The sequence below is a fragment of the Nilaparvata lugens genome, chromosome 3 (assembly GCF_014356525.2).
Source record: "Nilaparvata lugens isolate BPH chromosome 3, ASM1435652v1, whole genome shotgun sequence".
Taxonomy (NCBI): domain Eukaryota; kingdom Metazoa; phylum Arthropoda; class Insecta; order Hemiptera; family Delphacidae; genus Nilaparvata; species Nilaparvata lugens.
Genome location: NC_052506.1, coordinates 84,996,720 through 85,012,777, shown reverse-complemented (window position 1 = coordinate 85,012,777; position 16,058 = coordinate 84,996,720). Strand labels below are relative to the sequence as shown.

At 31.0% G+C, this 16,058-nt stretch overlaps 1 protein-coding gene across 1 annotated transcript in view; it reads left to right on the top strand.

Annotated features, from left to right (window-relative positions):
• Positions 1–16,058, top strand: part of LOC111044175 — an 87,908-nt gene that overhangs the window by 49,426 nt on the left and 22,424 nt on the right. Inside the window, exons 3-9 of the mRNA XM_039422925.1 lie at positions 2,449–2,583; positions 4,107–4,215; positions 5,162–5,360; positions 6,113–6,248; positions 8,160–8,284; positions 11,314–11,340; positions 15,199–15,246. Coding sequence (XP_039278859.1) covers positions 2,449–2,583; positions 4,107–4,215; positions 5,162–5,360; positions 6,113–6,248; positions 8,160–8,284; positions 11,314–11,340; positions 15,199–15,246 — 779 coding nt within the window. The remainder of the gene's footprint in view (positions 1–2,448; positions 2,584–4,106; positions 4,216–5,161; positions 5,361–6,112; positions 6,249–8,159; positions 8,285–11,313; positions 11,341–15,198; positions 15,247–16,058) is intronic.

Sequence of the window (16,058 nt, the reverse complement as noted above, 5' to 3'; positions counted from 1 at the left end):
TTTGTATATCAGTGCAATTTTCTTTGTGTATTGCTTGTATATGCCTCTCAAACTCTTATACTTCAATTATGAGGCTTCATTCATTATTCCCTTTGTTTACAGTTACTATCTATTGAGAAACTCTTTAGGACTTTATAGAAATTGGAGTAGCTCTATGAAGTACCTAACTCTTCATATAGTAACTCCACTCTGCTAAACTCGATAAACAGTCAAGATTTCAATTTCCTGATGAATCTTCCCTTTTAAAAATAGACATTCTCCAATGGAAAACTATTCCCAATGTATGCAACGTCCTTGATCTTAATAGTTTTTGGGTGATGTTTTAGTTTTCAGTGCTGAAAATCTTGACAGATTTACATCCAAGCTGTAATAGTCTTGATGAAAGCATAAGTGATTGCGTGATTCATGATAAACCGCCACTTGAGTCAATGTCCTATTCACCGTATTCATATCAAAGTAAACATTTTAACAAGTTCGGTTCTGTTTGAATGGAGCTCTAATTTCAATCAACTGAAACACGTGCGCCTTTTATTTATAGCTCTTTCACTTCAGTTTCATTTGATAGACTTTAAACTAGCATATTCGAAAATAGTTGGTGATTGGATTAATCAATTCATTTTTTTTTTCAATTTAAATCAATTTATTTTCCATCTTTACAATATATACAGAGCATGAAACTGAACATATACATAGTCACTGAAACAATTACCATATAACTAAAAAATCACAATCATACCCTGAAGAACATTACCAAAAATCAAATATACATGGAAAATAATTCCAAAGGTTACAAAAACCGGTTTGGGCAGAAAAATAAACAACTTAAAGTAAAAAAGAAGTGTTACAGTTTACAGAGAAAATTGAGAAAGAGTAAAAAAAACTAAAAAGACAAGAAAAAAAGGAAAAAGAACTTCAGTATCAGTTTAACATTATTAAATACTAACAATATTACACTATAAACAATAACATTACAAACTAAAAAATAAAAAAAGTCGCGTTTACCAGTTGTAAAAAAAGTGTACTACTGTGCAGGCCTGCAGTTCAACAAATATATTTTCATAATAACCAGAAACATCTTCATGTATCAGATGGCTATGTAATAATCTGCAGAAAGTTGTCTTCTGTCTACACCTTTTTATGTCCACAGGAAGTCTATTATAAAAAACGTTGGTGCTAGAAAATTGAAGAATTTTTTGAAAATTGTAAGTTTGGGCTTAGGGACTTGCTCATTTTGTTGATTCCTCCCAACCCTGCGCATATTAATCAGCTGCATTTCACCACTCCTATCAAAAAACAGCTTTAGGGTTTTATAAATATATAAGTTCCTGATAGGCAGTATTCTGAGCTCTTTGAAAATTGGTGCAGAGTGATCATATCTCGTTTTGTAAGACATTATTCTTATAAATGATTTTTGTAGAATAATTAACGGATGTAAAGCAGCTTTATATGCTCCCCCACCCCCAAATTTCCAAGCCATACTCAAAATTGGAATTTATGTGAGCGAAGTAGATCTTTCTCATCAATTCCGAATTGCACACAGTTCTGAGAAGATAAAATATTCTAATATATTTCAATAATTTCTTTTTTATATAACCTATGTGTTCTCTCCAACTGATCCTAATATCCACCCAAACTCCAAGGTACTTGATGCGCTTGACCTGCTCTTGGGGTGGGCAATCTCAATCAGCAGCCAAGGAACATTCGATTTTATGATATTTGAGTGGGGAAGGGAAATCACTAACTTTAATGTATTAAAATAGCTATGAAAATGAGACTATGAGAAAATAGTTAGTGACTGTATGAATTACCAACTGTAATGTATTACATTAACTGAGAAACGTGAGAAAATAGTGAACAAATCCTAGATGTCAATATTGATAATTTGCTAATAAGAATATATCATTTTAAAATAATTTTTCAAGTCATGTTGAGTAACATAATTATGTAGCTCTTTAGTGTTAACAAACATTCTTTATAGTAAGGTTCACTTTATAATGGCAGTGGAGAAAGATAGAAGATCAGTGTTGCCAATTCTCTGCCTTGTCACTGCCTTCTATAGAGGATACCTGTATAAACTGTTGATACTTTCTTAAATAAGAAAGGATCAACATGGAAAGGATAATAAGAGATTCATATCTTATTCGTAAAGAAATATAATATTCTTCAATGATTAGATAATGAATTTTCATAATTTGAGCTTTAATATTCTGTTAATTAATTATATTTCTACATTGTTAAAACGTAGAACATTGGTAACATTGTGGAGCAAGAAAATGATAGTGCCATCTGCTGAACGATAAACAAGGATAGCAACACCAATGTTAATCAACATTTTTCTCATACGTACGTATTTTTCTACTTTTGCTACATAGATTGATTTGCTTATCTCTCAAAATTACTTCTATTTTTATATACCTACAATATATTACTTTCATTTTTTTTTGCTAGTTATCTATTTTGTGGTAACTCATCGTGATTTTTTGCAGCTGTCTCCTTCCCAGAACACATTCATTCCAACAAAGACTGCCAGTAAACGTTTACTTGTAAAAATAATCAAGGCTACAGGAATTGGACTGAAAGCAAGTAAGTACACTTCAAATTTTGCTTTAACTTTTATAAAAAATTGTCAAGATTCATAAATTAGAGAAAGATTCAATCAAGTATCAAAAAGATCAACCAATAAAGTGATAGAGAGATAGCTTATTCATCAGAGATTCAAGAGATGAAGTTATTATTATCTTAATAATCACAATACCTCTATTAATTTGCTTCACTTGTATGGGTTACTTTATTGAGAATTATTAAAAACAATATAAAAACATGAAACATGAAATGTATAATTAATACTATTTAACATACAACTATTAAACAACATTTAGTTGTTTGAAATGTTTTAAAGTTTGAAATGTTTCAAATAAAACCCTAATAATCAAATGTTGTTTGAAATGTTTCAAATAAAAGGGTACTTTATGTTTTTATATTGTTTTTAATAATCTCTATTAATTTTTATGGTCTTAACTAGAACCAGGACCTCCTATATACCTGTATGTAGGAACTCCTGCTAGAAACAATATTTGCGATAGATGTTCATTCATAAATCGATTTTTCATCAATGTATTTTCAACTTTGATTATCATCCTCTACATTAGTTTATAATTAATTGACTGTAATATTATCAATTCCATCTGATAAATATTTTTTCTTATTGGAATGGTTTTTATAAGAACTGGACTTACCAAATTGATGAGTATTTGGAATCAGAATAATAATCGACTCATCCTCAGTAAAATCAAAATCAAAATCATGAGGTGGAAAAGTGATTACACAAATATTGTAATAAATGATGAATATTCTACATCATGGAAAAGTTTTGAAGACAGTGTAAATTTTGTGAAATCAAAATCTTTTTCATACAGAAAACATGAATAGAGTCCAAACTCCTCCAGCTCATACTGATTAGGTTTACTCTAGCTTAAGGCTGTGCAAAGGCTAAAATTAAACTTTTTACTGGTTATATTTTTCAAAGTTTTTCGATTTGTATACTATCAAACTATCAAAATTAAAAAGTTTTCTCAGGAAAGTTCAGGAAAACTCAACTAAAAGTTATTTTTGGTCATTTTTAGTAAATTGAATAACTTTCTCAAAAAATTATATTTTCAGAAATTTTTTGTTTTATCAGGTCAACAATACCATGAAGAATCTATACTCAAAATCTCATGGTTTTATCTTTCACCGAACTTGAAATGTTCTGGCACAAAAATTTGAACTTTAGGCGCTCATATCTCAAAAAGTAATTATCGAAAAAAAATGTTTTCCTGAGAAAACTTTTCAATTTTGATAGCTTGATAGTGTACAAATCGAAAAACTTTGAAAAATATTACCAGGAGAAAGTTTATTTTCAGCCTTTGCACATCAGCCTTAAGTTGCTAAAATAATGATGTGAGGATTACATATTTTTAAATTTCTCAATATTATGTAAAGTTATTTATAAAAACAAATTGTTCTGTTATATATAATATTATATATTATAATGTAAATAGAGTTGATTCTTCTTCCTTTCTTTTTCTATTTATATAAACTAATCAAACTAATTTTTTTTTTTATAGAACCACTGGAACCATTCTGTGTGGTGGAGCTCGATGATCCTCCTCAAAAGAATCAAACCTCAGTGAAAAAGGATACTGAAAATCCGAATTGGGATGAACACTTTCTATTGTAAGTTTTATTTGTTCATTAGGAAGCGAATTTGAATGATTTCTGAGACTCAGAACACAATTCCTGAGAATTGATGTAAAAGAGAGAGCTGAGGCTATATATCCCTCCAAAGCCATGCATTTCAAAGTTTGTTCTGAATTTTTAATACTTGAATTCCCTTGCTTGCTTACTTTTTACATAATGAAAAAGTACAACAGAAGAAACACTCAGAAAAAAGCGATTTCTCTTGATAGAAAAGAGTCGTGATTGAAGTTTATATGTTAGTAAATAATGTTGAGATTAAATATTATTAAAACAGTTGGACAATGTTGTTCCAGTTTCAATTCAGAATAGGCTTCTTCTATTCCATTTACTTCATATAATTATAATTTTTCCTTATAATTAGTACACACAAAAGCCGGTTAAATTTTAATCCTGATTAACTTCACGTGAACCAAATCAGAGAAGACCATTTCAAAAAGATGGATCTACTGGTATTAATCAGGATTGAAAATAACCCGGCTTTTTTGCAACCAGCACTAAGTACCTGATTGAATGATTACAAAAGTTCAACAGATGAGTCATAATTTTGACACAGTCCCACACACATGAACTCGCTCACTGACTTCCATCACCAACAGACGACGAAATAATTATTTTCAGCTGTTTTTTCAAGGATGAATAATAATTCTCCTTTTAATATCATTCAGCGAGTTTTCCCAGGGATAAGACCTAGTGCAATCGAATCTTTATAATTATAATAAACCTACTATGTTCTGAATTTCGTGAGAATCGTTAGAGCCGTTTTCGAGATCCGGTGAAATACAAACATCTAAACATCCAAACATGTAATTAAACATATAAACAGAAGTTGCTCGTTTAATAGTATAGGATTATTTTACTTGATTATAATATTATTTATCTCGATGGTGAACATCAGTGTAACAATAGAAATTTGTTGTTTCAGTGATGTTACAAATTCTACAGCAGAGATTTTATTGGAGGTGTACGATAAGTCACCGGTGGGGAAAGGCGAGAATAAGTTCCTCGGATTGGGAATCGTCGGCATGGACGAGCTAGTCGTAAATCCCAGTCAAAGGCAAACGATATCACTGCAGAGCAGACCTTACTTCCAAGATGATGTCACTGGCACATTAACTGTAGAGGTATGAAATAAATTATGAGAATTCATTATTGAATCAAATTATACTTTATTGATTCAAGATTATGCTCCCTTAATCCATTTCGAACTGCAGTTTATCAACAAACTATTATCTTGCTGTTCTACTCACTACCATGAAGTCAATTATTGATGAAATAAACTTAATCGTTTATCTCATCATCAATAGACTGCATGTCTTTGTTTGAAACAACAAAACAGTGTGTTAATCTAATTCATTTAATCAAAATGTATTGCCTCAACGCACATTTGTATTAATACACATCTTAAATCTGTTCATTGAATCATATTAGTTGATTGACACAACATATTTATACAAAATAATGTTAATCCCAAGAAACCTAAGTCATCTTTTGTATATAGCTTTTGAAAGAACGATATCCAAACTTGTGAAATTCTCTTGAAAATAATTGTCTGTTGGATCATCTGAATTAGATAGTAAGAATTAGTTAAAAAACTAATTCGGACATCACCCGCAATTAAAAAAAAACAGTCGTACAAATATAATTATACTCTCGAACCATGAGAAAAACATATATGAATTATATGAACAAAAAATGAAGGGAAAAGACAAAAAAATAGTTTCATACAATCTATTTGTAGCTTATTATTCTTTTAGGGTGTTGGGGCCTAAGTAATAGAAGTTTCCCTCTCTTTCTAAGTTTTTTCCCAAGTATCGAATATAATTTGTTCAATTCGTGATAAACTCAGAAATTATACAAGTTTTTTGTGTTGTAGTTTCTACTGATTGAAGGAGCCGAGATTCCAGTGATGGGAGACCGGCCTTACAAACTGAAAGAAACTCTTCGCTCAGTGTCTCCGTCTGGAGCCACCATTACGACTGTTAAGACCGTATTCACAAAGCAAAATTCAGGTATGCAAGTCTTTTCTAAAATTGATCTTTTCTGAACTTCAGAGATGCTTTTAATAAACTCTCACGGCTATTTTTTGCCAAATTGGAGTCCATCACTGACGTATTGCATGAATTTGTTTGTTGCCTCCTCATCTTTTGACACTTTTACAACCGTAATGATTGAAATAGTACCAATTTCAATTTCAATTTATCCACAACACACAAAAATACAATGATAAAATGAAGTATTCAACAAAACAATAGCAGTAACAATGATATTAACACATTAAAGACAAGTGTAATTATACGAGTGTATTGCATTCTATTAGATTCGAGCTCATCGAACTTAATAGTGCAATAAAATCATATATTTTGGTTAACATGTAGTAAGGTTTTCTAGCAATAATTTTTCATCAGTAATATCAGTGTTATACTGACCAGTTATACTATCAGTTATATTACTGACCAATACAGTCTTGCACAGAAATTTAACGCATAAGAAACTAAAAAATGTTGAGCTTCTTTTCAATTATTGTAACTCTGCTCAGCTTAATTTTTTATTCATGCATAAGTTAATTTATAGATTCTGAAATAGAATAGGAAACAGAGTAGACCTAATATGTTCAAGATTGGATAGATTATGCTTTGTAATGTAAGTTGATCTATCGTAATAAAACGACATGTGAGACATTTCCATTCACACCTTACCCATTCATAAGGCACTTTCTGGTTGTAATTTTTTTTCTGCCAATGAAAAATTTTCAAAACTTTCTTACCTACTTACCTACTACGTATTGGTGATACGTTGATACTGAATTACGGTTTTTTAAAATGTTTATCCAAATTTGTTATATGAATGTTGTATAGCATTTTGAGGCATTCACTTTATGTTTTTCTTTTAAATTGTGAGATTATTTTCAATCAGTTTGTAGATCTGACACCGGTATGGTACCGAAGTGAAGTCTTAAGATGCAGATATTGTTAAGATAAGAGGCAACGTTTCAATAAACAACAATTGAAATTGAAAATCAATTAAAAAACACATTGAACACGATTCGGTAGCATTAATCGTTTACAATTCGAATTGTTACACAAATTACCACGACACATTTATTTTTATTTTTATTTTTTTTTTATAATTTTTACAAAGTAGCACTGATTGGGAGAGAAAAACTATGGATACTCCTTGTACTATTTCTCTCCCAAATTTAGATAACATTTTAAATGTCCGAAATAGGGTTATGGTTTCACTTTCCTAAAATTTGGTCCATTTTCACTAAAAAACAACAAAAACTGAGAATTTTAAATTTTGACAGTTGAAAACAGAATAAAAACAAAAAATATCACACTCAAATCACCATTAATTGGAACATTTTTGCGTAATTTGACAAAATTTAGAGCCAGAAAACACACACATATTATTATAGTGGGGTATCAAAATTAGAACTAAGTTTAGTATTAGCAGCTTTTGTATGTATATTATAATAATTATGTATATGTTTTGTCAATAAACTCCTCTGGTTGCAATTCATTGGCAATCAGAGAAATTATTAATTATTATTATTAATTATGCAAAACTTATTAAGTGTTGTTCATGACATAATAGTTAGACAGTTTTGAAGCTATATTCTCATAAAGTCAGACTGTGATTTCCGAGTTTCTTTAGATATTTTGTTACAATATGCTCTTCGATTACTATACTGCTTCATTATGTTGATGGTTTCTTTTTATAGAAATTTGTGTTGTTCATGACATAATAGTTAGACAGTTTTGAAGCTATATTCTCATAAAGTCAGACTGTGATTTCCGAGTTTCTTTAGATATTTTGTTACAATATGCTCTTCCGATTACTGTACTGCTTCATTATGTTGATGGTTTCTTTTCCTAGAAATTTCCGTCTCATTCTATATTATCTATTATTCTCTATTACAGAAGCGCTCACAAATGGTGGTGGAGATGTGACGGATTCAGCGTTAAGAGAGCTAGAACGAAATAAGCAGAGTGGAATGTCGACGCCGGCCAGTAAAAGCACGCTAATTATTCACAGTGTGCAAAGAGTAAGTAATCAATTTCCCTCATTTTTTCATCAACCGAAGCTCGCTGACATTTTCTAATAAGTAATGATTCACAGACGACTGTAGCAGTGAATCTTGTCTTTTTTCCTTTAGGGCTACTTTTGAATATAAATAAAAATATAGATCTGAGTACCCTTTTTAAACTACTTCGTCACAACATGTTTCGGCTACAAATGCCATTCTCGAGTCTTGAAAATGTCAATGTGACGAAATAATTTGAAAAGGATACTGTTTATATTTTTATTTACAGTGAATTTTGATTTATCGAAGCAATAACCTACTCTAGAACATGGTACGCCTTAGTGGAGTAGGTCAATTTCCTCACAGAAAAAACTAAAAAAGTAGAGGACACATTATAAGATTTTTTGTAGCTAACTATTATATGTAATTGTAATTTATCTAATATTTTGTGTAATAATTGATATTGTAGTTTTAGTTTTATTTTTGGAAATAAACATTTATTTATTTATAATTTCATTATTGTCAAAAGTTTGTTGTCACCACAAGTTAATTTCAACTAAAAATGTCCTTATTCAAATACATTTGATGCTCCTTATTGAAAAATAGAACTTCTCAACAATTTGTATAGTTTGTTCTATTTTATACTGCTTCATTCCTTCTAAAAACAGAATTAAAAAATGATATCGTCTCATGCCAATGAGTGTATTCTACACTCATTTTATCCTATCATGTACTTACACTCACCAATAAGGGGAATGAATCTAGAATAATTATTCCCATAATTATTCATGATATTATAATAATAGTAATATTTGAACCTTGCCGTCCAATTAAATATATGTTTAATTTCTCAGATTTTGAACTTCAATTACTGTTAAAGTTCCCTGTTGGTTATCCATCTTGTTTTCATTATTATTATAAATATAGTATTTTAATATAACTCTAATGTGAAAAAATACTCACATTCTTTTGTGTGGCGACCGTTTCGTGCTGGTGTTGCACATTCTCAAGCCCGACATTGGGTTTGAACATCTCGGGCTTGAAAATGTGCAACACCAGCACGAAACGGTCGTCGCCACACCAAAGAATGTGAGTATTTTTTCACATTAGAGTTATCTATATATATAAAAGCGAAATGGCACTGACTCACTCACTCACTCACTCACTCACTCACTCACTCACTCGCATAACTAAAAATCTACCGGACCAAAAACGTTCAAATTTGGTAGGTATGTTCAGTTGACCCTTTAGAGGCGCACTAAGAAATCTTTTGGCAATATTTCAACTCTAAGGGTTGTTGTTAAGGGTTTAAAGTTCGTCTTTTAGCATGTATATTCTTCTTCTCCCAATCTCTTAATTATAATTGAAATTTCCATATCATATGTTACTATAGAACTATAATCTAGATAGAGTACCTCTTCGAAACAGTTGTTAACTGGCAACTAAATCAATAATTTTGTCAGGTTGGCATTAAGTTGAGTTGACTTTCTTAGGTTGGCACTAAGTTGAAGATTTAAATGCATTTATCGCGGAAAAATTGATTGGGCACTGCTACTTCAATCTTGGGAATATTATATTACTAGCCGTCAGGCTCGCTTCGCTCGCCATATCCGTTTAGCCAGACGTTTAGTCTGGACCCCCGACTGGATTGTCCTAACATGATAAAAATGCAGGCGAGCGAAGCGAGCCTGCTAATCTCATTCTTGGACAATCCAGTCGGGGGTCCAGGGGGCGGAGCCCCCTGGCTAGACGGATATGGCGAGCGAAGCGAGCCTGACGGCTAGTATTAAAATACAATTCCGTTAAAGTGTTATGTGGTATGTATGATTGGAATTAAGTACCTAATAATTATGAAAGATCCATCGATTTAATGCATTTCATCATTGTTTCAAAATCATCTTATTTTCTTCGCAATGTATGTCACATCATTATAATCAGACCAGATTCAAATACATCAGTGAGTAAACATTACTCGATAACCTGGTAATTGGAGGCGTATAATATCTTCGATTGCTAATAATAATCAACTAAATAGGCTAGTTTCCAATTCTCTATCAATGAATAAATCAACTACAACTTTCTCAGATTATAGACTGCTTCTTATGAGTGTTTAGGGTGTGATGCATATTTTTATTACAATATTGTACATCGTAAGCTCCCCTGCATTAATTCAAGTATTCTTTGCCAATTGATGGAATGTTTTACAGAATTGCTGCATGGTTATTTCTTCAGACAAATTTGATTCAGGTGCGTTATTGGATAAATAACCATCAAAACTTGTGGTTTTATAATATGTGATCTCCATTAATTCCCTTTAAATAGTTTTCTAACTTTACTATGATTGAAAGACCCTTTTACACCCTTGAAATTTCTCATTCTTCTAAACTAACTTTTTTCTTTTCCGGGAATATGTTTCTCTCCATTCATGTGAGTGTAATTATTATGAAAGTTTCCTTTAATATATTTGAATATATATTCCTTAGTAATTCATTCTGTACAAAGCCCAATTCACCTATATAGGTGAATTATTCCTTACATAGGGAATCACCTAGCAAAAGAATTGCTAGTAAGGTCAGAGACTATAATTTCTAAGCGGAGTTATAATTTATTTCATGTTGTTTTCCATGACCAAACACTTTATAATGACTCTCCTGAATTCGAGACACTTTTTCGATGTACATATTTAAATACTATTGGAGCTAATGATCCGTCGAATTCGAGACACTTTGTTTCAAAGTACATATTTGAATACTTCAGGTGCTGATGAAGCTCTTCCTTAGAGCTTCCTGATGAAGCTCTTCCTCAGCTCATTCCTTATGTGGGAATGCATCCCACATTTCTCAACTAGAAAAGTGAATTTGAATATTTACTTCGAAACATAGTGTCCCAAATTCAACAGTGTTAAGTTTGTTTATCTACTCCACCAATTTGTTTTACCCGTATAATCCCACCACTTCCTATAAAATATATTTCTATGAATGAGTATTTCTTGTATGTACTGTTTGTTTAACTGTGATTTGTATTTTCCCTGGGTGTTTCCTGGTACTTAGCAGCCACAACAACGACAACTCTTGAAGGTAATTAATAACTTCATCAAGTCGGAATTATTAATTAAAATTAATGTTTAATTATTAAAAGTGGGTTATTTGAACTATCTTGATACACTCTATATTAATAAGCGACCGTGATTGCCTGTAATTATGTTGGTGTACTGCAATATTTCTATAATAATCTGTCGATATATTAATGCAGTACCTACTATTAAAAAACTACATAAAATCAACTTGGATCTATTAACATATTAAACTTGAGGCAATCTTTATGATATCATGAAGAAATTTGCTTTTGTCTGGTTTAAAAATAAAACAAACTTCATTGGTTGACTCAGTTCAACTTAGCACTGAAAATATTCTTTGAGCCAATATTTCCGTCAAAGTTCACTGATTCTTCTGGAATTGTCTTGATAGGGTTTAATCTTTAAAAAATGATCGATATAACAAAATATTTTTATATATAATATGATATTTTCATTTCTCACTGCAATTTAATCTTGTCTATGGTCCAAAATGTGAATGGGAAAATTATTCTCCTCTGACTAGTTGCTTTACCATTTTCAAGAAAGAGTTATTCAACCACAAACTCAACAGTTCATTATTGAATTTCATCACATCTTATTGAAATTACTTGAATCAATTTAACTTGGAAACACTTGACAAATTTATTCAATGATTTTTTTAAGTTTTGTAAACTCTTAAAGATGCTCCTAGTATTATTTCTATAAACGTTTACCCTGTCAATATCCTAACACTTCAATATTCACTTATAGGATTTATATGAATATCCCTACAACAAAAAGGTATGTCTAGACACTCTCTGTTGCTCAATTTGAACTTTAATGTAACATAAAGTAAATAATACCATAAATAAGTGTGAATTTAGACAAATTACATTGGCAGTTGTAAATAGCCTATCAGTCACTTAATTCAATAAAAATCATTACTCTCATTCATAATACTGGAATTCAAAGTAAATTTTGAACAATAATAATTAGTAATTGGTTTGTGTTGATCTTGCAATACTGTAATAGTTTCCGTTTTAGGGTGATTCTACTAACAAAAATTAGAATAACTAATCATTTAGTACTTGTTAGAATTCAAGTGTGCCGTAGATTTGTAGAATGCTTTTGATGAAATAATCATTTTGTATTTGATGAATTTCTTCGAACGTGAGATATATTTACATACGGTAGCAGGAATGTTTTTACTCATGCTTCAGATCTGTGATTCACATGAACGATCATCTAGAGACATTCATTTATTTCATTGACAATATTACAAATCATAATTATAATAAATATAATATGATTGGGAGAAGACAACAGGCGTAGCCCAAAACTGTCTTCTCCCAAATTTTTACAAATAGAAGTTTCATAAAAGAATAAGGTTAAGATTTCACTTTCACTTTAAATAGTTCAATTTCCACTTCAAAACTAATGACTAAACTAAAAATTTTGAATTTTGATATTTAAAAACTGATTTAAAACAAAAATATTTTACTCGAATCTCTGCAAATTGGAAATTTTAGAGTAATTTTGCAAAATTTTGAGCCAGAAAAGAGACACAACTTCATCTTCAATTAAAATCAATTCATTCATGAAAAAATGAATTTGTGGAAATTCAAGATTTTTATTGAGTAATGTTTGAATGGTTTCATGAAATAATGTAGGCCTATTGTTGTATTGAGCTATGAATCATCCATTCAGTCCACCCATTCATCCTTGGGGCATAGCAATCCTGAGATGAACCACAAGAACTCAACAAAGTCCTCTGTATAGCGGGTTGTTTAAAAGATGAATTCATTTTCTGTTGCATATCCATACCTTTTGACTATTGAAATTAAACTTCAATTCTAAAAACACTTATGAAGTAGAAATGCACTTACTATTGGTAGTGACGCTCATTTCGACCTGTTGTCGGTCATCGTTAAACTGTTGGAACTTACTCTAATGTTAATGTAATGACATTACTCTACTGTAGTGACATTACTGTAATGTTAATGTAATGATATTACTCTACTGTAGTGACATTACTCTAATGTTAATGTAATGACATTACTCTACTGTAGTGACATTCGAGTAAGTTCCTACAGTCTGATGATGGCCCACATCAGGTCACTACCAATAGTAAAGTTAATTTTCACTTCATAAGTGTTTTTAAAATTCAAGTTGAATTTATTATTTCAAAAGTTTGATAAATTCATTGGTCACTCCATAATGCTATCATGTTTCAAAGTTCTCCATGAAACTGATTAAGTGAAGACTTATAATATCATTAATAATATTATCTCACAATGATCATTCATCTAGAATAATTTAGATGTATGCATTGTGTTAAAATGAGGGTACAGTAACGTTCCATACTTTTTATTGCTGTACCCCAGAGAATTTGTTTTGAGAATACCTTAAACATTTCACTCGGCTTATATTTGTTCAAAACGGAACCAATTTAAATCTCACTTTTTGTGTAGTTGAGAAGTTGATATTGTGGTAATTATTCATATTGAATGAAAAAGAAAAAGAAATTGTCAAAAACCAAAGATTTATTGATACTTAGAAAGACCGGTTTCGGTTATTACACCATTGTCAATCTCTGATAAACTCAGACAATGGTGTAGTAACCGAAACCGGTCTTTCCAAGTATCAATAAATCTGTGGTTTTTGACAATTTCTTAGTCTTTTTCATTCAATTTAAATGTATTTATCTATTTTCATACAAAAGCTCACAGAATAAATCCATGAAGAGCCTTATTGTCATCAACTAGCTTAGATATATAATATTTTATGCGAAATAAGAATGAAAAAATTAAATAAAATAGTAAACATAATTTTTGTATACGGTACTAATATGATAAGAAGAGGCGAAATGAGGCCAAATGAAAAAAAAACTTATGATAATAGAAATATGAAGAAGAATGAAATAAAAATAAAATAAAGTTAATAGAGAATAGAAGAAAAATAGGACTTTAGAAGAGAGAAAAAAAGAAATGATGGAGTTTAGTATAATTATTTATCAATTATGAGTCAGCTACAGAGCGATATGCTAGTTCACAGGATTTCTTAAAGGTTTGGAAACGGTCAGCAAATAATAGTAAAGTGCATTTTCACTTCATAAGTGTTTTTAAAATTCAAGTTCAATTTATTCTTTCAAGAGTTTGATAAACTCATTGGTCATGATGATAAATCATTTATCATAATGATAAACTCATTTATTATCAATGCAGTGGCTTATTCTATTGTACAAACGTAAAGTTCTGTATATGTAAGAATTGTAATGATGAGTCGTTCTGATGAATGGAATGTGAAACAGAATAATTGGTCTTGGTCTACTAAACGGGACATAAAGTTGCAATATATTTATAAATTCTGGCATGAATAATTGATTGTTCAGGATATTATATAATAGCAAGAGGGAACCGACAGATCTCCTTTTTTCCAATCTTTGAACATTAAATATCAACCTTAGATTGTCGAAAAAGCTATCGGACAGAATGCGTTGAACTTTTTAAAATAAAGATACATTAAAAATTTATTCTGATTTTTTTCCAAATCAAGAATAGCGCTGCTGTGAAATGGAGCCCAAACTAAAGCAGCATATTCAAGTTTACTCCTCGCTGTAGCATAGTACAATATTTCAAAACAACGTCACATGCTGTAAAAGGCCCACAATTTCGGAATAAAAACCCCAGCGACCTATTAGCACCATTCATAACATGTGCTAGGTGCTCCTTAAACTCAAGAGTAGGGTCCATTATGACACCCAGGTCTTTTTTAAGGATAAAACAATCGAGTTTTGCATTATTAATATTGTAATTAAATTTTTGACGTGAAATTAGGAATTACTGTTCATTGAATGAATTGCAATTTTGTAATTTGACAGGTTGAACAGACAGAGACGGGTAACTGGCTTGAAGTAACAGATAAGAAGGTTCGAAGTAAATTTCATCTTTCATGGTCAAGGGAATGATTATTACTGTAGGACTATTATTTCTCACCATTTATGTTCATAGCAAAGCAGCTTCGCCGTATTAAGCCCTGCACACACATCGATTTTTGCTCGTACGATATTTTAACGACCTTATGAATTTTATCAGATTAATCGGCGGAACTTGACAAACATCATATGTTTGAAATCATCTGTTCGTTTAGTTAAGTCAGTTTAAGTTAAGTTAATTTATGGTGCAATGGACAAAAGAGAACAATCAGTTACAAAAATGAATAAATATAATCAGGTTAATTAAGAAATATAATTATTGTTATTGATTGTTTTTTATTGTATGTAAATGATTATTTTTATATATCCCTCAAATAGCTTACAGCTAGAGGGATACTATCGCACTATTGTAATACTCAAATAAATAAAATAAATAAATATCTGTTCAATCTGAAGTTCCCCATACACTAGAGAACTTGGATCGACGAACTTGGTTCGGGAAACCAATTTCGTGTAGGATTTGTCCACACACTGTAGTGGGGAGAGCGAACAACCGTTCGTTACTTCAGTGTCTTTCGGGGTCTAGAGATGAGTGTTTCACCCAAGTTTGCAGCTGCTGTGGGGAGAAAATATATTGAATATATATAGATAGAATATATCGCCCTGGCGGACGAACCGAACAAAGTTTTTAATCCAGATTGAAGACCGAATTCGTCACGAATTTCGTTCGCGGTTCGCCAATTTTCCACATACACTGGGGAATTTGGTTCGCAAGAGCCAAGTTCGCCGATCCAAGTTTCCTAGTG